The 23,265-nt window shown below is 43.5% G+C and overlaps 2 protein-coding genes across 2 annotated transcripts; both read left to right on the top strand.

Moving 5' to 3' along the window:
- Positions 1-109: 109 nt before the first annotated feature.
- On the top strand, positions 110-15,863 carry LOC115191926 (uncharacterized). Its single transcript, XM_029749999.1, has 13 exons — positions 110-350; positions 665-739; positions 880-1,000; positions 1,107-1,206; positions 2,028-2,141; positions 2,234-2,350; positions 8,602-8,762; positions 9,028-9,174; positions 13,441-13,543; positions 13,730-13,858; positions 13,982-14,167; positions 14,389-14,645; positions 14,822-15,863. Exons 1-13 carry the CDS (start codon positions 329-331, stop codon positions 15,861-15,863), a joined length of 2,574 nt encoding a protein of 857 aa, XP_029605859.1. The 5' UTR covers positions 110-328.
- On the top strand, positions 15,673-21,284 carry LOC115194454 (uncharacterized). The gene is made up of 11 exons (XM_029754164.1): positions 15,673-15,859; positions 15,946-16,054; positions 16,209-16,316; positions 17,135-18,727; positions 18,837-18,959; positions 19,291-19,419; positions 19,518-19,710; positions 19,941-20,065; positions 20,182-20,372; positions 20,598-20,731; positions 20,894-21,284. Exons 2-11 carry the CDS (start codon positions 15,959-15,961, stop codon positions 21,124-21,126), a joined length of 2,925 nt encoding a protein of 974 aa, XP_029610024.1. The 5' UTR covers positions 15,673-15,859; positions 15,946-15,958; the 3' UTR covers positions 21,127-21,284.
- Positions 21,285-23,265: the final 1,981 nt, after the last annotated feature.

Genomic DNA, 23,265 nt, shown 5'->3' with positions numbered 1-23,265 from the left:
ATTTGGCTAAGGTGTATGTAAACTTCAGACTTCAACTGTATGTCACGTTCTCCTGTTATCTTCCCCCGCCCTCCAATTTTGAAGTTATAAATTTGGGCTCGCAGCATCCACTCAATGGGTTGCTCAACCGCATGATCCCCTTCTCAATGGATGCAACATGGCGGAAACAAGTGGACTCGATCCCAATTCTCTTTTCAGACCGTAACTAAAATATAATGCTATGTTTTAAATGTTTTTATTTGGGAAATATAAGTGGATCGTTTATAAATTGTTTGGCCAAAAAATAACCATAAAGCCTTCATTTGGATAGAATTGTGAGAAGCACACAATGAGCCGCCGCCACGCAAAAGGTAAGAATCGAGCTTGAGAATTTGTGAGCAACATTGTAACTTTGCAAATGTGTATCTACTGTAACGTGTGGCGGTAGCGTTTGTGTTTGTGATACAATGAAAGGTGTAAAGTGTGTCTGCAAATAAGCTCTGTTGTGAATGATTTATTGTAGTGGGGATAGTTTTTCTACGTTTTGGCTAGCAGACTGCAGAGTTGGGAGGGGGCTAGGAATGCGCCGGTCGCTCAGGTTTCTACAGTTAGTGGGAAAAGGCCAATGAAATTATTCTCAGGCATGTTTCTAATGTAAATATTCGTTTCCCACAAATCCTTTCAGAATTCCAAGGGTCCTCCCCCTCCCCACCGTTGCCTCCAGATCATGTGTTGAACTCGGGAGCAGTGGTTTTCCCTGGTAGGCTATAATAAACCCATGTGCATTCAATTCATCATGGCTACAAGGTGGAAAATGTAACATTCAAACTGACAAAACAACAATAACACGATATTAAATCTACTAACTTTAACAATGAGACCATTAAATTATTTCAACAGGCGCCTTTGATCAGCATGGATATCCTCTGGTTATGTTCCCTGTGGATGCTCATGGCAACCTTTCAGATCTAAGCAAAGCTGAAGTGGTTGGCTTCATACACTACTTTCTCTGTTTGCACAAGTATGTATCAAGGCTACAATGTAATGTGTGTTTTAGATGTAATTTTAAGATAGTACGAACATGCATGGAAGTCATGTTAAGCCTTACTAATACCACTTTTTTATAGTAAGAAACAGGAGGAGAGCTTGGTTTCAGTTGTGGCTGATTTGAGACAAGCCACTCTTACTACTACTAGGTTCATCGCTGAAACTCTTCTTCTCCTTGAGGTATCTTTCTTATCATTTTGTTCTAGATGGATTGTAAGGTATTGCTTTATTATACAGTAACAAACATAATTGGTTCATCATGTCAGTTAGTAGGCCTACACCTTAGTCCACTTTTACATAAATCTTTGTTTTTTTATATAGAGAATTTTGTGTGGGAATTGTTCAAATAATTTATTGTTGTGTCCAGTTCAACCACAAAGATGTTCAGCAATAAGATGCCCCACCTAGTTAAAGGTTAAATAAAAAATACAGCCTATGATTGGCCTTTCTGTCACCCCTATGTCATTATGCAACTCAATTAAATTGAGCCAATTTAAAGCGATTTTGTCTGAGGTTGCTCTTCAGGGCACAACGCAGTTTGTGATTGTTCATAGTGGAATTGTTCTTGGGGCTAAAATACTGGATCATATGCCTTCAGTTATTTAAAAATAGACTAGCTCTAGTGGAATTGCATTATCTGAGCTAAATCGTTTGTTTGGAAATCTGCAATACACAGTTCACCGTGGCTTTATTTGTCTGATTACTTTTCGTAGAACGACCTTATCATTTTAGTAATCAAATCGCAGACTCAATGTCTACAAACATACTCCAATAGTACATTTGGTTTAGTCATTTTTGAAAATAGTGCTGTGGATCTTCAGGTCAGTTTGTCATCCTCATTTATCATGGCCACAGACAAAAGTGGTGCTCATTACAATTTCAAATCTGGGGAGGATTTTGGTGTTCCCTATCTTTGTACTGTTAGAATGAGTGTGATTTTTGAGTTGTTGTCATTCATTAATATTGATGAAAATGTAACATGCATTTCTCACCCCATCTAGCTGCATAGGAGGACCGTGTACACTGTATACATGATTAAACCGAAAAAGAAAGATGTTCTGAAACTATTGTTGAAACAGCTGGTACCATCAAAGTCTTATGTTGCTCCGTTCAAGGTAAGAGTATTTCACTGAGTGTGATTTCCCCTTTCACGCGTAGCATGAAATTAGTATGTGTGTGGGGCTAAACATCCTTTTAATACCAACAGAGAGTTCTGCTGAAAGAAGTCTTCGAACTTTCCAACTACATTGACAGAAGCCAGTTGACTGCGGCTTTAGGAGGCTACCTGGTTTACTGTCATCTGAGTTGTGTAACATTTATCAGGGTATGTCTTTTACAATCATTTACATGGACTGTATTGTCATGTTAATAGTATTGTCATTTCAAGCTGTTATTTTACATCATGGTCAAGTGAAAAGTTATGCCAGTTGTAAAATGCTTATTGTTCCCATAAATTTTCCTGTAACCTCACCAGAATTAATATTCTCATGCCAGTTCTTGCAAAGAATTCCATGGATTACTTGTGCCACTACTCGTTCTGTAAAATGAAGTAACCTGGACTTTTCTCATACATTTTTATTCAATACAAGACTACTTGTCAAGACTGTAATGTGTGATCTTAAAAGGGCAGCAAGCTTTGTTGGGTTGATTATCTGGAGGTTTTATGATGAGTCTTAATTTCACGAATAGCAGCATTGTCCTCCTCTCCGCATCAGTGGTCGATGGACGGCCTTGCTGGGGGCTCCAATCCTCTGTTCTTGATTTTCTGCCTGCCTTGAGGATGAAATGACTAGATGGAGACAGAACTTTGCTTTCAATCCAAACTATATTCCTCTCAAGTGAACAACCGACAAGGGATGTTACACATCCAAGCACAAAAAATAATTGACACCCACATCTCAGATTGTGTTGAAATTGTTTCTGTAGTTGGAAACAGATAAGATTAGCATTCCTGAAACATTATTTTGTTGAAATATAATTTGATCTTTGAAAAATTAAGCAAATTGATTTCACCCAAATTGGCCATTTTAATTTCTAGGATTCATATAATATTCAATAAATATAGTTCCGAACATCCAATTTGGACCACCGGGCTTCTCCATGCATCGCGCCAACAGAGATGAACACCTCTCTGGGAAGAGGAAGAGCGGGGGTGTATGCTTCATGATTAGCGACTCATGGTGTAATCATAACATACAGGAGCTCAAGTCCTTCTGCTCATCCGACCGAGAATTCCTCACAATCAAATACCGGCCATATTACCTTCCAAGAGAATTCTCTTCACTTATCGTCACAGCTGTGTACATTCCTCCTCAAGCAGACACCAAGATGGCCCTAAAGGAACTTCACTGGACTCTATGTAAACTGGAAACCATATATCCTGAGGCTGCATTTATTGTAGCTGGGGATTTTAACAAAGCAAATTTGAGAACAAGGCTACCTAAATTCTATCAGCGTATTGATTGCACTACACTCGGGGGTAATACACTCGACCACTGCTACTCTAACTTCCGCGATAAAGCCCTCCCCCGCCCTCCCTTCGGCAAATCCGACCATGACACCATCTTGATCCTACCGTCTTAGAGACAGAAACTCAAACAGGATTTACCAGTGAATAGAACAATTCAACGCTGGTATGACCAATCGGAAATCCACTCTTCAAGATTGTATTGATCACGCGGACTGGGATATGTTCCAGTCAGCCTCAGAGAATAACATCGACCTATATGCTGACTCGGTGAGTGAATTTATAAGGAAGTGCATTTGAGATGTTGTACCCACTGACAATTAAAACCTACTCTAACCAGAAACCGTGGCTGGATGGCGGCATTTGCACAAGACTGAAAACGCGAACCATCACATTTAACCATGGAAAGAGGTCTGGGAATATGGCTGAATATAAACAGTGTAGTTATTCCCTCCGCAAGGCAATCAAGCAAGCGAAAAGCCGGTACGGGGACAAAGTGGAGTCGCAATTCAACGACTCAGACACAAGACGTTTGTGGCAGGGTCTACAGGAAATCATGGACTACAAAAAGAAAACCAGCCACTTCACGGACACCGATGTCACGCTTACAGACAAACTAAGCACCTTTGTCCGCTTTGAGGATAATACAGTGCCAACCAGAACTGCCCCCCCCCTTCTCCTTCTCCGTGGCCGATGTGAGTAAAATATTTAAACGTGTTAACCCTCACAAGGCTGCTGTCCCAGACGGCATCCCTAGCCACGTCCACAGAGCATGCGCAGACCAACTGGCTGGTGTGTTTACGGACATATTCAATCGCTCCCTATCCCAGTCTGCTGTCCCCACATGCTTCAAGATGGCCACCATATTGTACCCAAGAAGGCAAAGATAACTGAACTAAATGACTACCGCCCTGTAGCACTCACTTCTGTCATCATGAAGTGCTTTGAGAGGCTAGTCAAGGATCATATCACCACCACCTTACCGGCCACCCTAGACCCACTTCAGTTTGCATACCGCCCTAACAGGTCCACAGACGATGCAATTGCCATCACACTGCACATTGCCCTATCCCATCTGGACAAGAGGAATACCTATGTAAGAATGCTGTTCATTGACTACAGCTCAGCATTCAACACCATAGTATCCGACAAGCTCATCATCAAACTGGAAGCCCGGGCCTCAACCCTGCCCTGTGCAATTGGGTCCTGGACTTTCTGACGGGCCGCCCTCAGGTGGTGAAGGTAGAAAACTTCTCCACCTCGCTGACCCTCAACACTGGGGCCCCACAAGGGTGTGTACTCAGCCCCCTCCTGTACTCTCAGTTCACCCACGACTGCATGGCCATGCACGCCTCCAACTCAATCATCAAGTTTGCAGACGACACAACAACAACTTGATTACCAACAATGACGAGACAGCCTACAGGGAGGAGGTGAGGGCACTCGGAGTGTGGTGTCAGGAAAACAACCTCTCACTTACCCCAAGCATACTTCCAAAGTTGTGGAAAAATGGCTTAAGGACAACAAAGTCAAGGTATTGGAGTGGCCATCACAAAGCCCTGACCTCAATCCTATAAAACATTTGTGGGCAGAACTGAAAGCATGTGCGAGCAAGGAGGCCTACAAACCTGACTCAGTTACACCAGCTCTGTCAGGAGGAATGGGCCAAAATTCACCCAACTTATTGTGGGAAGCTTGTGGAAGGCTACCGAAATGTATGACCCAAGTTAATCAATTTCAAGGCAATGCTACCAAATACTAATTGAGTGTATGTAAACTTCTGACCCACTGGGAATGTGATGAAAGAAATCAAATCTGAAATAAATCATTCTCTCGACTATTATTCTGACATTTCACATTCTTAAAATAAAGTGGTGATCCTAACTGACCTAAGACAGGGAATTTTTACTTGGATTAAATGTCAAGAATTGTGAAAAACGGAGTTTAAATGTATTTGGCTAAGGTGTATGTAAACCTCAACTGGATATACTGTATTTTATACCATCTATTGCACCTTGCCTATGCTGCTCAGGCCATCGCTCATCCATATCCATATATGTACATATTCTCATTCACCCTTTTTAGATTTGTGTGTATTAGGTAGTAGTTGAGGAACTGTTAGATTACTTGTTAGATATTACTGCACTGGCGAAACCACAAGCATTTTGCTACACTCGCATTAACATCTGCTAACCATGTATATGTGACAAATAAAATTTCATTTGACCATAATTATTCCTAATAATGAGTAAGACATGAGGAATCTAATAAAATGACCAAAGGCCACCCATTGACCCCCCAACAACCATACAGTATTAGTTTTCTGTCTGACAAGTAGTATGGAGCTGCGGCTTGGAGTAGTGCTTCTTCATCCATTGTAATGTATTCCCTGTGAATCTGGTGATGTTTTTCCACCCCCGTATCAGAGAAATTTGCCATTTTGAAGTTACTTGCATTACTTACCATAAATTGGTGTGAAAGTCCAGGTTTTGCCCACTATATGCCACTGTTCCTCCTACTGCCACGCCCTTTAATCAAATTTGATGGTCTCTTGTACTTTATTAAATGATCACGTTTTCCTTGCAACTTTGGGTAGAAAACCCACTAGCTTTTGTTCTTGATAAAATAGTCTGGTCATCCTCACAATTCAAGTCCTCCATGAAAGCATAAACAGCAATGTAAAGCGTTAACATTGACAGACCTAATATTTATTGAATGCACCATATATACAAAAGTATGTGGACACCCCTTCAAATGAGGTGATTTGGCTATTTCAGCCACACCTGTTGCTGACAGGTGAATAAAATCGAGCACACGTCCATGCAATCTCCATAGACAAACATTGGCTGTAGAATGGCCTTACTGAAGAGCTCAGTGACTTTCATCGTGGCACTGTCATAGGATGCTACCTTTCCAAGTCAGTTCGTCAAATTTCTACCCTGCTAGAGCTTCCCCGATCAACTGTAAGTGCTGTCATTGTGAAGTGGAAACATCTAGGAGCAATAACTGCTCAGCCGGGAGGTGGTAGGCCACACAAGCTCTCAGAACGGGACCGCCGAGTGCTGAAGCGCGTAAAAATCGTCTGTCCTCTGTTGCAACACTCACCACTGCGTTCCAAACTGCCTCTGCAAGCAACGTCAGCACAAGAACTGTTTGTCTTGAGCTTCATGAAAAGGGTTTCCATGGCCAAGCATCTGCTGGAGTGGTGTAAAGCTCGCCGTCATTGGACTCTGAAGCAGTGGAAATACGTTCTCTGGAGTGATGACTCACGCTTCACCATCTGGCAGTCCGACAGACTAATCTGGTTTTGGCGGATGCCAGTAAAACGCTACCTGCCCCAATGCATAGTGCCAATTGTTTGGTGGAGGAGGAATAATGGTCTGGTGCTGTTTTTCATGGTTTGGGCTGGGCCCCTTAGTTCCAGAAGGGAAATCTTAACGCTACAGCATACTATGGCATTCTAGACGAATCTGTGCTTCCAACTTTGTGGCAACAGATTAGGGAAGGCCCTTTCCTTTTACAGCATGACAATGCACTTGTGCGCAAAGGCGAGGTCCATACAGAAATGGTTTGTCGAGATCGGTGTGGAAGAACTTGACTGGCCTGCACAGCCCTGACCCAATCCCATCTAACACCTTTGGGATGAATTGGAACGCCAACTGCGAGCCAGGCCTAATCGCCCAACAGCCGTGCCTGACCTCACTAATACTCTTGTGGCTGAATGGAAGCAAGTCCCCGCAGCAATGTTCCAACATCTAGTGGAAAGCCTTCCCAGAAGAGTGGAGGCTGTTATAGCAGCAAAGGGAGGACCAACTCCATATTAATGCCCATGATTTTAGAATGAGATGTTCGAGCAGGTGTCCACATACACTACATGACGATGACTATGTGAACCCTATACATTACAATGGCCAATGTGGGCACAATCAAGTAGCTTAATTTCTGAGATTAAATTAACAAAATAATGTTGCATGAATGCTAATGTTCTGTTTCTAACTATAGAAACTATTTCAGAACATATGTGATGGTGGGTGTTCCATGGTAGATTCAGTTAATCTATCTGGAGAGAGGAGTGTGCAGTCAGTGGCCATTTCTCACTTGGGAAAAAGTCTGCCCTCCACCCTCTGTCCTCTCTCTATGAGTCGGAAACCGATAAGTGGTCGAAGAGATGCCAATTCGTTAGTAGGTGAACGGACGAGTTCTCCCCTCTAGCCACCTTTCATCAGGATAGTCATGTGGGTCCTTCGTGGAAGAGTTTTGAAGTCTGCCACACCCCCTTTCAATCTGCTTTTGTTTTGTCTAAGGAGAAAAGCATGTACACATTTAAAACGATAAGTAGCAAATTGTTTAAAATGTCTTGCGCATCTAATTTAATTTATCACTTTACACTTATTTTGGGATTCACCCCGTAAATGGCATTTACGGACGTGCGAGTGAAGGAGTCTCATTTCATACAAGCGCATTTTCGACCATGTTTCCTCTTCTCGATTGACCTTTTTCAAAAGGAGCTGAGAGATGACTGAGGAGAGGAGACAGGAGTTGAGCAAATCCAATTGAGAAAAGGCCAGTGATTCAACTGTCATCCTGTATGGAGATCTTTCATTCATTAATCCATTCATGCATTTCAGTGATGCAGCCCCAGAGCCATTGTTTGTTACCTTGGTGAAGCTTGCAGAATTGCAGACTGCAATCAGTTGACCTCATTACCAAGTGAAAGGCGGCCCCCTCTTGCCATTTGGTCATATTCACTCGTTCGACTGGGAATTCATCCATATTGACAGTATTCATTAGTACTGTGAGGGCAGTCTGTTTTGGGATGCTATAATGAATGTTTTCGCATACCATACTGCGCTGTAACAGTAACTAAATGCACATTCTTGGCAAAACAATCTCCTGTATATTTTTAGTAGGTTATCAAACGTTAGGTTTGATATGGCTGTATATTTGGGTTGTATTTCATGTAATTGGTTTGTGGTTGTACAACTTAGACAAGTATATGAATAATGCTTTTCAGATGCGACAGGACTGACATACATTTTTTTACCTACTTTATAATCACCCTCTGATTTTTCCCTCTAACATCTCTTCTTGGACTTTTGTTTATGCAGGAGATTGATGCCTTTGTCCAAGAGTTTCTCTCAGTGGTCCAGAGGCTCCCGTCGTGTATTTCCACCCTGCAGACACTCTCCAGACAGCCTGTGCCCTCTGCCTTCACCGAACTGAATGACTTCTGTCACAGCAGCGAAGCCAAGTTCCGACTGCTGCGGAGGTGAGGGTCTCCATTTTCACCATTGCTCTCTCTTTCAGTTGGACATAACAAGGGTAGTACAGGTGTAAGCTGAGTTGATCTGCACCTATAGCACTTCCTACTGTAACGGTGCTTTTTAAGGGCTTAAGTTACCTGCCTCTCAAGTTGCAACGCCTGGTGAATGATCTACCTGTACAGTTCCATGAATCTAAGTCCTCTGCCCCTGTATTGACTGAGTGCCTGTATGTTTTCTCAAGTTGATGGAATGGGTGTTTTTGTGGTGTAGGGAGCTGGGCTTGGATGAGCTGCTAAGGCACTGTGAGCGTGTGGTGGAGAAGCTGCACTACCCTGAGAATGACTCGTGCTATCAGGCCATGGCCGGGACGGTCCTCTTCACCCACACAGCCTTCAATATCCTGCAGAACTACAGCAGGTACTGTACTGTACTGTATAGCAGGGCCCGGTTTCCCGATAGCGATGGAACTTAGGCTTACAAGTGTTTTTTTTAACGATGCCGCTTTCGAACAAAACATGTTGCATGCGTTTCCTAAAACGCCACGCAGAGAGAACGTTTGCTAAGTGCGTCGAGGCATGTTGATACTGATCGGATCGAAATAAATGGTCAGTATTCTCCCTTTCCAATTTCTCCTTAACGTTCAAATGATTCCACGATACTGACGGATCAGCTCCTAGAGATATTATCACCTACAGTGCATTCGGAAAGTATTCAGACCCCTTGACTTTTTCCACATTTTATTACGTTACAGCCTTATTCTAAAATGGATTAAATCGTTTTTTCCCCTCATCAATCTACACACAATACCCCATAATGACAAAACAAAAACTGGTTTTAGATTTTTTTTGCAAAAAATAAAAACGATATAGATTTACATAAGTATTCAGACCCTTTACTCAGTACTTTGTTGAAGCAGCTTTGGCAGCGATTACAGCCTCGAGTCTTCTTGGGTATGATGCTACAAGCTTGGCACGCCTGTATTTGTGTAGTTTCTCCCACACTTCTCTGCAGATCCTCAAGCGCAGTCAGGTTGGGTGAGGAGCGTCGCTGCACAGCTATTTTCAGGTCTCTTCATAAATGTTGGGTTCAAGTCCGGGCTCTGGCTGGGCAACCCAAGGACATTCAGAGACTTGTCCTAAAGCCACTCCTGTGTTGTCTTGGCTGTGTGCTTAGTGTTGTTGTCCTGTTGGCAGGTGAACCTTCGCCCCAGTCTGAGGTCCTGACTGCTCTGTAGCAGGTTTTCATGAAGGTTCTCTCTGTGCTTTGCTCTGTTTATCTTTCCCTGACTATTCTCCCTGCTGCTGAATAACATACCCACAGCATGATGCTGCCACCACCATGCTTCACCGTAGGGATGGTGCCAGGTTTCCTCCAGACGTGACTCTTGACATTCAGGCTAAAGAGTTGGTTGGTTTCATCAGACCAGATAATCTTGTTTCTCATGGTTTTTAGGTGCCTTTTGGCAAACTCCAGCGGGCTGTCATGTGCCTTTTACTGAGGAGTGGCTTCTGTCTGGCCACTCTACCATAAAGGCCTGATTGGTGGAGTGCTGCAGAAATGGTTATCCTTCTGGAAGGTTCTCCCATCTCCACAGAGGAACTCTAGAGCTCTGTCAGAGTGACTATCAGGTTCTTGGTCACCTCCCTGATCATGGTCCTTCACCGATTGCTCAGTTTGGCCGGGCGGCCAGCTCTAGGAAGAGTGTCGGTAGTTCCGAACTTCTTCCATTTAAGAATGATGGAGGCCTATGTGTCCTTGGGGACCATCAATGCTGCAGAATTGTTTTGCTATCCTTCCCCATTGTAGAATAATAGTGAAGACATCAAAACTATGAAATCACACATATGGAATCATGAAGTAACCAACAAAGGGTTAAACAAATCAAAATATATTTTAGATTCTTCAAAGTAGCCCCCCTTTGCCCTAATGACAGCTTTGCACAATCTTGGCATTCTCTCAACCAGCTTCATGAGGAATGCTTTTCCAACTGTCTTTCCAGCACATTCTGAGCACTTACTGGCTGCTTTTCCTTCACTCTGTGGTCCAACTCATCCCAAACCATCTCAATGGGGTTGAGGTCAGGTGATTGTGAAGGCCAGGTCATCTGATGCAGTACTCCATCACTCTCCTTCTTGGTCAAATAGCTCTTACAAAGCCTGGCGGTGTGTTTTGGGTCATTGTCCTGTTGAAAAACAAATTATAGTCCCACTAAGAGCAAACCAGATGGGGTGGCGTATCGCTGCAGAATGCTGTGGTAGCCATGCTGGTTAAGTGTGCCTTGAATTCAAAATAAATCACTGACCGTGTCACCAGCAAAGCACCCCCACACCATAACACCTCTTCCTCCATGCTTCACGGTGGGAACCATGCATGCAAAGATCATCCGTTCACCTACTCTGTGTCTCACAAAGACATGGTGGTTGGAACCAAAAATCTCAAATTTGGATTCTTCAGACCAAAGGACAGATTTCCACCGGTCTAATTTCCATTGCTGGTGTTTCTTGACCCAAGCAAGTCACTTTCTTGTTATTGGTGTCCTTTTAGTAGTGGTTTCTTTGCGTGAATCAGGCCTTCGAATTGCTGCAGTCTCCTCTGAACAGTTGTTGAGATGTCTGTCACTTGAACTCTGTGACGCATTTATTTGGAGTGCAGTTAACTCTAATGAACTTGTCCTCTGCAGCAGAGGTAACTCTGGGTCTTCCTTTCCTGTAGCGGTCCTCATGAGAGCCAGTTTCATCATAGCGCTTGATGGTTTTTGCGACTGCACTTTTTCCGTATTTTCTGCGACTGCACAATTTTCCGTATTGACTGACCTTCATGTCTTAAAGTAATGATGGACTGTCGTTTCTCTGCTTTTTTGAGCTGTTCTTGCCATAATATGGACTTGGTCTTTTACCCAATTTTTGTATTTTTATTTAATTAGGCAAGTCAATTAAGAACAAATTCTTATTTACAATGACAGCCTACACCCGGCCAAACCCGGACGACACTGGGCCAATTGTGCGCTGCCCTATGGGACTCCCAATCACGGCTGGATGTGATACAGCCTGGAATCGAACCAGGGACTGTAGTGACGCCTCTTGCACTGAGATGAGGTGCCTTGGACCGCTGCGCCACTCAGGAGCCCAAATAGGGCTATCTTCTGTATACCACCCCTACCTGGTCACAACGCAACTGATTGGCTCAAATGCATTAAGAATGAAAGAAATACTGTAAATTTACTTTTAACAAATCACACCTGTTCATTGAAATGCATTCCAAATGACTACCTCCTGAAGCTGGTTGAGAGAATGCCAAGAGTGTGCAAAGCTGTCAAGGCAAAGGGTGGGCTACTTTGGCGAATCTCAAATAAACAAATAAAAATATATTTTGTAACACTTTTTTGGATACTACATGATTCCATATGTGTTATTTCGTAATGTAGAAAATAGTAAAAATAAAGAAACCCTTGAATGAGTAGGTGTGTCAACTTTTGACTGGTACTGTAGGTCTGTAGCCCATACCGTTTATCTTGTAATACAGTCATCTCTGGTTTAATTTGCAGCGTCTTTATATCCTTTGCCATGATATGCAAAAAATTGGGCAAGTTTATTTGTAGTCAGTCAAATTTTGTTCAGCCATCACAAAGAAAGGTGAACATTATGATTTTGCGTTTCGCGGAGATCTTCTGTGTATAAAGTGACGTGGAAGGCCCAAAAAAAGCATCTAACGATGTACTTAGCTGTTCCACGACTGGTCTGAGGCAGTCGTTAAGTAACAAGCGTTTTCAAGAGCAACTTTGGTAACGATGGTTTTGAGAAAATATTAACTTGACATGCAACAATCTAAGATTTTACTTCATTTCAGTTCGTATAAGGAAATCAATTGAAATAAATTCATTAGGCCCTAATCTATGGATTTCACATGACTGGGAATACAGATATTCATCTGTTGTTCACAGATCCCTTAAAATAAAAAAATGGGCCTCAGGATCTCGTCAAGGTATCTCTGTGCACTCAAATTGCCATTTGATAAAATACACTTGTGTTCGTTGTCCGTAGCTTATGCCTGCCCATGCCATAACCCCACCGCCACCATGGGGCACACTGTTCACAGCTTTGACAGCGTTTCGCCCATACGACGCCATACACGTGAGTCCGGTTGGACGTACTGCCAAATTCTCTAAAACAACGTTGGAGTTGGCTTATGTTCTCTGGCATCAGCTCTGGTGGACATTCCTGCAGTCAGCATGCCAATTGCACATCTGTGGTCTTTTATTTCCCCCAGCACAAGTTTCACCTGTGTAATGATCATGCTGTTTAATCAGCTTCTTGCTATGCCACACCTGTCAGGTGGATGGATTATCTTGGGAAAGGAGAAATGCTCACTAACAGGGATGTAAACAAATGTACATGGGACCAACACTTTACATGTTCAGTAGATTTGTTGTTGTTGTTCAGTGGAAAACCAGGCCCAGGTAGAGTGCTTAACCAGTACATTTCGACCAATCATTTAGAGGGGGGAGTATGGTGTGAGTTTAAATGTGTTGTTGAGGAGACGAATTACGCATTTTACACACATTTCTAACTTTCTATGCAAAGCTGTCAATGGATACATTATGCTGTTCTATTTCAAGGTTCAGCATAGTAGTCTTCTACAATAAGTATTTTCCACAGGTTTAAGGTTTCTTGTCTTTGTTGAAAGGATAACTGCAGCTGCTGAAAAAATAGAGTTGCTGTGGCAACAGGCCTTTTCTAAGGCCCACCTCCAGGTGCAGGTCTTCCAGCTGCGTGATGAGGCACAGCAGGTGGGTTATAATACATAACAATTACTCCAGGGTTGTGTTCATTAGGGCACGCAACAGAAAATATTTGTGCAAAACTTTCCGGTAGTCCCTCACTGTTTTAAGTGCGTTTTTCTTCCATTTGGTGCCCAATGAAAATGACCCATCGTGCGTTTCTGTTTATTTTGGTTAATTTACCTCCAATTGCAGATAACTGAACAGATTAAAAGCTACCAAAAAGAGAAGCTCCAGCCTTACAGAATAGAGATCGCTAAAGATGCGAGGAAGGCTGAGACGTTAACATCTGAATTTGAGGCCTCCATCTATAAACCTGCCATGGTAAATATAGGCTACTCTGATATTTTCCTCCTCTAAGATGGGTGCATTGAAGTATTAAAGCTGCTGTATGGATCCTGAACAACAGTGGTGTTGTGTTTACATGTCTTCTCTCCCTGCTGCCAGGCTCTAGTCCACCGTGCTGAGGATGTGATCCACACGTTAGCTGACACTCTGCCTCCTGGTGATGCCCAGACCAGGGAAGAGTGGGTGCAGGATCTGGACAGACTGAAGGAGAACTTCCACTCTGCTGTAGAGCTCCCTCGTCAGACCCTCGGAGCAGTCGCTGACTTCTACCACTACTACAACAAAGTAGGTATTCTGTTGGACTGGCCTTTTTATGATTTCTGTGTGTATATGCTAACTTAATTTTTTTTATATAATACTGTAGTGGTAATTGAAATTGACAACAATTAGGAAGATTATTGAAATTACATTTACGTTTTATATCTATCTCCTCGTGACATGCATCTGGCTTATAATGTGGTCTATTTAATCTAATGTCATGTACTCAATTTCTTTCATCTCAACAGGCCAATTGCTGGTACAGCATCGTCCTGTGTGAGAACTTTCTCCAAGACCTTCTGTGGGGTGTAAACTGTGACAGTTTCCCCAAACGGTACCACCCGCTGGAGATGCATGGCCCTGACCCTGTGTGGAGGCAGGCGGTCTGTGACTTCCTGAGAAGGAACCCCTCCCCAGACATGGAGGAGCTGGTCCAGCTGGCTCAGCTGGCCAATGTCATCCCTGACGCCCAGCTCCAGCAGAAGGGCAAACAGCTGTCACAAAGGTGAGAAACTCCAGCTTGTGTGTCGGAAAACTTCTGTTGCATAATCATGTTTAAATGCTTTAGGAGGGTATTAACTAGTTAAAACGTCCATTGCCATTTGATCTGGCAACTTGTATGGCAGTATTTGTATTGAATACTTGTTCACAGCCAAGTTGGCCCTGCCACCTTCTCTCCAGGTGCATGACCCTGCAAAAACTCCTGACCTCTCCAGGGGCAGTACCTATCAGCAACTTCCAGTTGGCACTGCAGTGGCAGTATGAGTTTCTGAGAGCCCGCCACAGGAAAGGGCCTGGGCCACACACTAACCTGGCTGTGGGCGGAAGCCCCGAGGCCATTAACAGTCCAGATGGGGCATTATGTAGTCTCCATAAAACCTCTGGTTCCAGATCAGACCGCCACACTGACAACCTGCACAGCCGTGGCTCCCTCTCTAACCTCAAACACCAAGTCCTTCTAAGTACGTCCCCCTCCAGTGCTATCTCTGGGGCTGTGTCTGCTGTGGGGAAGCCTCCCTCTCTCAGCTCCTTTGACTCTGGCTTTGATGGAGCAGGAAGCAGCCATGTGGAGACTGGGGCAGGGAGGGAGGGATGGGAAGGGCTGTCCAGGGTACCAGCCACCAGAGACTCCTTCAGGCCCATCACCAGGCAGCCCCAGATCCACGAGGAGAACATCTCCAGCGTGTCTGACTCAGAGGACTGCAGGGAGGAGTTTGACTTTGGCTCTGTGGGCAACACCTCCAGGGCCAGCATTCAGATTATCCCTAAAATAACAGTGGACTCGCTACATTTTCAGATCAAGCTGAAGCAGTCAGCTACCCTGCCCCAGAACCCCTGGCTCAGTCTGCCTGTGGATGACCTGGAGAACTCTTACACGGTCACCATCACCCAGAACCCGTCACCACATCAACGGGACATCAAGAGCCCAAACCCCTCAGAGTGCTCCCACCACACCGGCCAATTATCCAATCGGTCTCGAGACCAGCCCACACAGACGGAGGTACACACCAGCCCTCAGAACAGAGGGGCACAGCCCAGTGACAGTATCCTACAGGCACAGGACAGCTTTGAGGAGTCAGAACGGAGTCCCGTTTGTAATTCCCTCTCCAGCACCATCACTGATGCAGGAGACGTGCCCAACTTCACTGCAGAGAGCATTCCCACTCTTCTCTGGGATACGTCTGACTTCCATAACCCCAAACAGGACACCTGTGAAAGGTAATGACACACTTATGCTCTTGTCTCCTGACATGGTCCACATAGCCGCTAATTGTGCCTAGCACTTATATTGTTTGTGTTTGCAGGATTACAAGCTCCATGACTGAAGTCTCGTTAAATGACTGGGACCTAAAGGAACAGGAGGGTCTCAGGGAGGTGGCGGAGATCCTGGACCGGGCAGCTGGAATACTGGAGGCAGGTTGACTCAAATGTTCAATGGATTGTTTTCATGCCAAAGCAGTAAATAGTTCGGAGCATTAGATTTGCCCATTACCAAGATTGGTATTAGTGACCTAAATCACAGTTGGCTTAGGCCAATACCTTGCATTTGTAAACACTTTTTGTATAGGTGGAAGAGAATGTGATGGCACAGGAGCAGATGTTGGATGTTCTTCTGAATACTGGGAGCACGAGCAAACTGTGGCCGTCTTGGGGCAGTGAGGAGCAGAAAAGTTTGGTAGGTCGTGATGATATGCAGTGCCTTCTGAAAGTATTCACACCCCTTGACTTTTTCCCCCCAAAAAATTGTGTTACAACCTGAATTTAAAATGGATTACATGTTTGTCGTTGGCCTACACACAATACCCCATAATGTCAAAGTGGAATTATGTTTTTTGAAATGTTTACAAATAATTAAAAATGAAATGCTGAAATGCCATGAGTTAAGTATTCAACCCCTTTGTTATGGCAAGCCTGAATAAGTTCAGGAAAAAACAAGTCAGATAATAAGTTGCATGGACTCACTCTGTGCAATAATAGTGTTTAACATGAGTTTTGAATGACTACCTCATCTCTGTACCCCACACATACAATTATACGTAAGGTCCCTCAGTCGAGCCGTGAATTTAAACCACAAAAACCAGGGAGGTTTTCCAATGCCTCGCAAACAAGGGCACCTATTGGTAGATGAAGGCACTGTAAATGTGTTCCTGTAGGTCAGACTTGGATCATGGAACCACTTGAGCTGGTGAACTACAAAGTAGACCACTGTCCATACATTACAAATTAGATTCCATAAATTAGATTGTGGGTTTTTCCTGCAATTACAAAATGCACTGGTCAACAAACAACCATTTGTACTGTTTTCGTAGACTCCCTGCACATTTGTAAGAAAGTATTGTTTTTACAAGATTGAACAGGGATTTAACTTAATGCAAGACAATTGTTTATCTTGTTTAGTGGCCTTTAAATCGTAATAGATACCCCATCAGCTTGTTATCTCCACTATTATTTTTATTGTTAAATCAATAACAGTGTTATTGTTCTGTTTTCCAGATGTCCTCCAGTGATTTAAAAGCGGCGGGCGTCCTGGGTCTTGATGACAGTCTTGACTCTGCCGACACTGACAACCATAGTGAATGCAGGTCATCAGAGGCAGCCAGTGAAACTGAGGCATCAGAATGCAGCATGAGCCACAATGGAAGGCCAATGGAGAACGGGCCGACGGGGTTGAGGCCCCCGCAAACCAACAGGGGACAGTTCCTGAAGGAGCTTAAAGGACTGCACGTTCTAGATGAGCTCATCATGGAGGAGAACCTCAAGATCCACAAGCTCAGACAAGCTGAGAACGAGAGCCTTGATGAAAAGCCCACTCAATTGGCGGGCTCCCGAATTACGTGCAAGGAGAGGCAGGCGTTTCTATTCGAACTAGAAAGGGAGAAAAGGGAAGTGGAGAGGATGGAAAAGAACCTAGCTAAAGAGATGACCAAAGGATGTCAACTCACGAAGAGGATGAGCAGAACCAGGAAAGTAGTGAAATGCTCTATAATGGACAGGACTTCTAAACTGAATAACTTGGAGGTGGGTGCTCTCTGTGATGATCTTATATCAGGCCATAGAGGCCGACACCTCAACGTAAAGCACTTGCCAACCCTGCCCAAAGACACCATAAACCTAGTTCCTAATGAATCCCTCGTTATTACTGCAACCTTTTCTGCCATAATGCCTATATCACAAGACTTTGTTCAAAGTGTAAATGGTCAGTCTCCACATGCGGTCTCTAGTATATCTGGCTGTGGTGATGCCGTGGTAGAAGTAGATGCTCCCAGCCATAGTGAGTTTACGGAGCCCAGTGCACCACAACCGGTCTTAACTCCACCACAAAGCTATTCTGATCCCAGTGAATTTATTGAAGACTTTGGAATCCAACACCAAGAGGGTACAGATGAGGAAGGCTTAGACTTCAGATTGGTGTCTAACTTGCAATTTCCCCAAGAGGCCACCTTGACACCTGAAATGTGCCCAAAACATGGAGTATTTGACCCGAGTTGGAATTACAACAACAACCCCCCAGTGCCTAAACCAAGAAAGGCATCACTTCCTGTGAATGACAGAGGGCAAGAACTCAACATTTCAACGGAAACCATGTATTTAACCCTCTGCCCTGACAGTGATTCAGACCCTGACCCTAGACTCGCACCACAAGTCATGCCAGAGTTCAGCACTCATCCGAAGCCTAAAGAGCGAAGCCTCAAACCTGTAAAGGAGCACAGCAATAACCACAGCAACAAACCCCTCACAGCTCAACAGGCATCCTTATGCAATAACCCTTTGGAGTCCCATGAACAGACCTCTCTAGACACTTCCTCTGTTGAATCAACATTAACGCCTGTTGACTCTGCCGGTGTTCAGATAGAAATCCACCTCTCCCAGAAATCTGAGGATATTTCAATGGCACATTCTGGGTCTAATTCTGAACAGCTACCTCGTATGTTTGCTGAAGTAATATCTGGATCATGTGAACCAAGCGGAGCTGATGAGTGGAGAGAAGTAGAGAGCCCTGATGGGTTTCAGAGGTGTAGGACTGCAAGGAGGGCCATCATTAGGTCACCTGTCAATCAACCCAATGTCCAAATAACCACCAGAGACGTAAGGCTTAGTAGTTGATGGGAAAGACATTCACATTATTCACCATTTGAATATTATGCATTCTTTCAGTTGAATGGGAATTATTATATCTCTGAACTTTTATTTACAGATGACCAATTTCAAGACTGCAATAGTGCTGGACACTGGGTCTGGCTTGATGAAAGCAGGGTTTGCTGATCAGGACCTCCCAAATACTATATTTCCAAATATCATTGGGCTGCCTAAATATGAGGTAATTGTATGAGCAAAGTATTTGGTGTTTGTACTCGGTCATATGGGGCAACAGCGTAGCCTAGTGGTTAGAGCATTGGACTAGTAACCAATAGGTTGCAAGATCGAATCCCCAAGCTGACAAGGTAAAAATCTGTCGTTCTGCCTCTGAACAAGTCAGTTAACCCACTGTTCCTTGGCTGTCACTGAAAATAAGAATTTGTTCTTAACTGACTTGCCTAGTTAAATAAAGGTAAAAGAATATAAATGTGGCTATCCATATGCTAGGCTGCCACCATACGTTTCCCTACATGGAGACTGGCTTTCTGATTTGCCTATTGTTTTGTCAACAGGAAATAATGAATGGCAACTTTGAACGGGAGACTTTCATTGGACATGAGGCTCAACACATGAGAGGAGTCCTGGCACTGAAGTATCCCATGAAAAACGGAATTATAAGCAACTGGGATGAAATGGAGAAGGTTTGTCTACTGTTGACATAATTCTATCCCGTGGATGTTCGGATGAATCTGTAGTACCTGGTGGTTATAGGATTTAAACCTCACTGGTCTCGCTTCAGATTTGGCACCACACGTTCCAGCAGCTGCAGGTCGATCCAGACGACCACCCTGTCCTGTTGACCGAGGCAGCCATGAACCCGCTGGAGAACCGCCAGCGCATGGTGGAACTTATGTTTGAGTGCTTTAACGTTCCCCTCGCCTATGTGGCCATGCAGGCAGTGCTGGCGCTCTACGCAGCAGGGAGGTCCACAGGTAAACTAACTTTTATCTACACTGTTGATGTAAGTAAATATACAGTAGATTCAGTTAATATATGAATCCATCTAATCCAGTGATTAGATTCCTGAGTAAAGGATTGGATGCTTTCACTCGTTTAAAGTTTCAAATCTAGGAGATTGCTAACAATCTAGGAGAGAAATAATGTATTTTTGATTTAATAATGGATAAGACTGCTAATCATTGTAGCCTTTGTCTTCTAATAGGTGTAGTGTTTGACTCTGGGGATGGAGTGAGTCATAGTGTGCCAGTGTTTGAGGGATACTGTCTACCTCACGCAGTGCAGCGGTTCACCCTGGCTGGCCATGATGTTACAATGCACCTTAAAATGGTATTTGATGTTAACAGTTTCTGTATTTTTTTTTACATGGACTATCAAATATGCTCATTTGGTCAATAAAACAATTAGTTATATTCACCTTTGTTTTCTGCTATCCTGTGTCCCAGCTTCTGCAAGAGCAGGGAGTGTGCATGCGCACTTCTGCCGAGATGGAGATTGTGAGAGAGATAAAGGAGAAATGCTGCCGGGTGGCCCAGGACTATGAATCGGAGTTAACCTGTGGGCGGTCGGCTAGCAGTGAGATGTATTACACCATGCCTGATGGACAGGTCGTCCACCTCAGCACAGAGCGGTTCAGGTAAGCCTCTAACCGACCCTCTGTATCCCCACTTTAAAGAACACTCGCCCTTATGAGTGGTGATGGTTAAGTTATCCGCTGCTATGTATTGAGGAAATTGAGACTAAGAACGGCAAGTGTTTAACTCCGCAAACAGCTTTTGATTATGGTACTACCAAGTAAGCCATTGGATGGCCACCAGGGGTCAGCTATGATCTGTTATTCAGTGATGTCTTCCATCCACAGTGCTCCTGAGATACTGTTTAAGCCAGATCTGATTGGACGAGACCATTACGGGATGCATGAGAGTATTTTCAAGTCAATCCTCCTTTCAGACATTGACCTCCGGCGGAGCTTTTTGGGGAACATTGTCCTATCAGGTACATAGTTTTGCTTTATTAGTTGCTGAATACTTGTCCACTCATCCACCCATGTCTACTACTGTGTCCCAAATGTCACCCTATTCCTATGTAGTGGTCAAAAGTAGCCTGGTCAAAAGTAGCCATTTGACACAGCCTAAAAGTCTAATTTCCTCTGTGAAGGTGGAAATACCCTGCTGGCTGGACTGCCTGAGCGGCTTCAGAGTGAAATTAGAACCATGGTGCCTACAGACTTGATGGAGTGTGTGCGTGTGACCAGCCCTAAGGACAGAGATTTCTCTGTTTGGAGTGGAGGTGCAGTGCTAGCCAACTTGTCATCCTTTGACTCAGCCTGGATCAGCCAGGAGGAATATGAGGAACATGGCCCACAGATCGTCTTCAGGAAGTGCTTCTGAGCTGGACTCATCTGGACTGGATGGTGCAATATAGCTCTACTACATAATGGCAGACTTTTTTTTGGTCGAGAGGACATTTCAGCACTGAAGCTTCCAATGCAATGTTTCTACTGTTGTCAGGCAGATCAGACAATAGTTGGGAATGTTCTGATTTATGCTTAGTGACATAAATCCTGACTCAAGACAGTTGCATTCCTTAAATTGATGCCTTTGTCAATGATGTCCTGAGGATGTCCAAAGATTTACTTAGAATCTTCTTATCAGGGTCTGGCCATGTGTAAAGAAAGATTACAGATTTGTGTGCGCTTCAGAACAGGTTTGAACATATTTCTCTGTGTGCCTCTTGAAATATTAGTTTGTTTTCCCACCCTTTTCAAATAGTTTTTTTTGGGGGGTGAACCAGGTATTTTGGTGATGGTAGGGAAACCGATCTACTTTATTTAAAGGCCCATTTGATCAGTCTTCTCCGTTTCTGAGAAACTACTACATATGCCATGGTTTTGGCAAGGTCCATGACATAACTGTACATGATGGCCAAATTGTAATAGTTTTCTGTACATTTTTATTAGCTTTCTTCATTTTATCTTGAAATAACTTCAACCTAAAATGTGCATGTTCATATTTTCAGTGTTAACTTGGTGAAAGGTAAGTTACTGTAGTTTCCCCTCTAAGACTTGTAGCTAAATCAATGCAGGTGAAGTGTTGAGTATGTGCAGTATGTTGATACTGCCACCACACCTAAATGGTAGACTGACTGTTTTCATTTTACTTCTCCATTTGAGTTTTCCTTCTTGACTCTCCACTTAACTGCATTCAATGTTGCATGTCCCAAAATGAAGGCCTATAACGCAAGTCCTGTAGCCTAGTGGTTAGAGCGTTGGACTAGTAACCCGAAAGGTTGCAAGATCGAATCCCTGAGCTGACAAGGTGAAAATCTGTCGTTCTGCCCCTGAACAAGGCGGTTAACCCACTGTTCCTAGGCCGTCATTGAAAATAGGAATTTGATCTTAACTGACTTGCCTAGTTAAATAAAAAAATAATGTGCATTGATCTTTTAAACCTACATTTTTTTTTTTTTTAAGGGTCCCTTTGATTCAATTCACAACGTCACCTATTCTTGACTCGGGTACATGTTTGTTCACAATAGACTTTTCTGACTTACGAGTATTGATAAATCGTTCTACGTTTTGTAATGAATGGGACATATCTGTTAAGTGCATGTTTTTCTACTATAAAAGTGTTTTGACAGCAAATACCTAAACTTGATAAGAAAGTTGTATGTTGATTCATTGCGGCTATGACTTTCCCATTTGATGGTTACCTTGTACTCTGCCAAAAAATGGCCTGTTCATATGGACACACAATTGGCCTTATTAGTTTAGACCTTGCACCATTTTGATAAACCTGAGTATCAACCCCATTTTATTGACAGTAGACCTACTACCTAGTGTATGATTCACGTGCTACTTAACCCAGTCTTTGACGCACCATTTTTACATGTACTCTTCAGTGTTTTTTAAGAACTGCCATGTGTTTTTCTACTCTAAACAAGTGGGGTTGCCATGTGATCTTAATCTCAGGTTAAGTGGAAGTCCGTAATCGACCTCTGTGAATTGGAAAGGCCTTATCCAAGGGCTAAAATATGGAGACCGATGAATACTCAGCTGATTGACGTTAGTTCTTGGTCAGAGGTTGAGTTGAAGTTCCAGCCTCTCCTTTTTGAACTGTACATTCCACGCTTGAGTTTTGCTACCTTCATCTAGACCAAGTTGTGTACGTCAGGTCTGCTTTTATAAATATTTATCTGTTTCCATTATGTCCTTGTCACGATATGCGTGAAGGGCTGTTGGAAGTCAGGCGCAGGAGATTAGATAGTTGGTAGCAAAACGGAGCCTTTTATTTGGCGACCGAAAAGCACACAGCACAAACTAATGCGAAATACAAATAAGGGTTTAACATAACCCAGCTTAACCAGCCTAATGTGCGCATACATGAACAGATAAACAATACCACACAAAGACATAGGAAAACAGATGGTTAAATACACAACACATAATGAGGGAAATGAGAACCAGGTGTGTGGGAAAACGAGACAAAACAAATGGAAAATGAAAAATGGATCGGTGACAATGTTACGCA

This window comes from Salmo trutta, chromosome 1 (genome assembly GCF_901001165.1).
Source record: "Salmo trutta chromosome 1, fSalTru1.1, whole genome shotgun sequence".
Taxonomy (NCBI): domain Eukaryota; kingdom Metazoa; phylum Chordata; class Actinopteri; order Salmoniformes; family Salmonidae; genus Salmo; species Salmo trutta.
This window is presented reverse-complemented; position numbering and strand designations above follow the sequence as displayed.

Excerpts from the sequence above, each read along its gene's own strand:
- LOC115194454 (XM_029754164.1), top strand. The coding sequence starts at position 15,959 with ATGACTGAAGTCTCGTTAAATGACTGGGACCTAAAGGAACAGGAGGGT. Across the intron at positions 16,055-16,208 it reads GGGCAGCTGGAATACTGGAG|GTGGAAGAGAATGTGATGGC; the intron begins GCAGGTTGACTC and ends CTTTTTGTATAG. Across the intron at positions 18,960-19,290 it reads TTGGGCTGCCTAAATATGAG|GAAATAATGAATGGCAACTT; the intron begins GTAATTGTATGA and ends TTTTGTCAACAG.
- LOC115191926 (XM_029749999.1), top strand. The coding sequence starts at position 329 with ATGAGCCGCCGCCACGCAAAAG. Across the intron at positions 351-664 it reads GAGCCGCCGCCACGCAAAAG|AATTCCAAGGGTCCTCCCCC; the intron begins GTAAGAATCGAG and ends AAATCCTTTCAG. Across the intron at positions 8,763-9,027 it reads AAGTTCCGACTGCTGCGGAG|GGAGCTGGGCTTGGATGAGC; the intron begins GTGAGGGTCTCC and ends TTTGTGGTGTAG.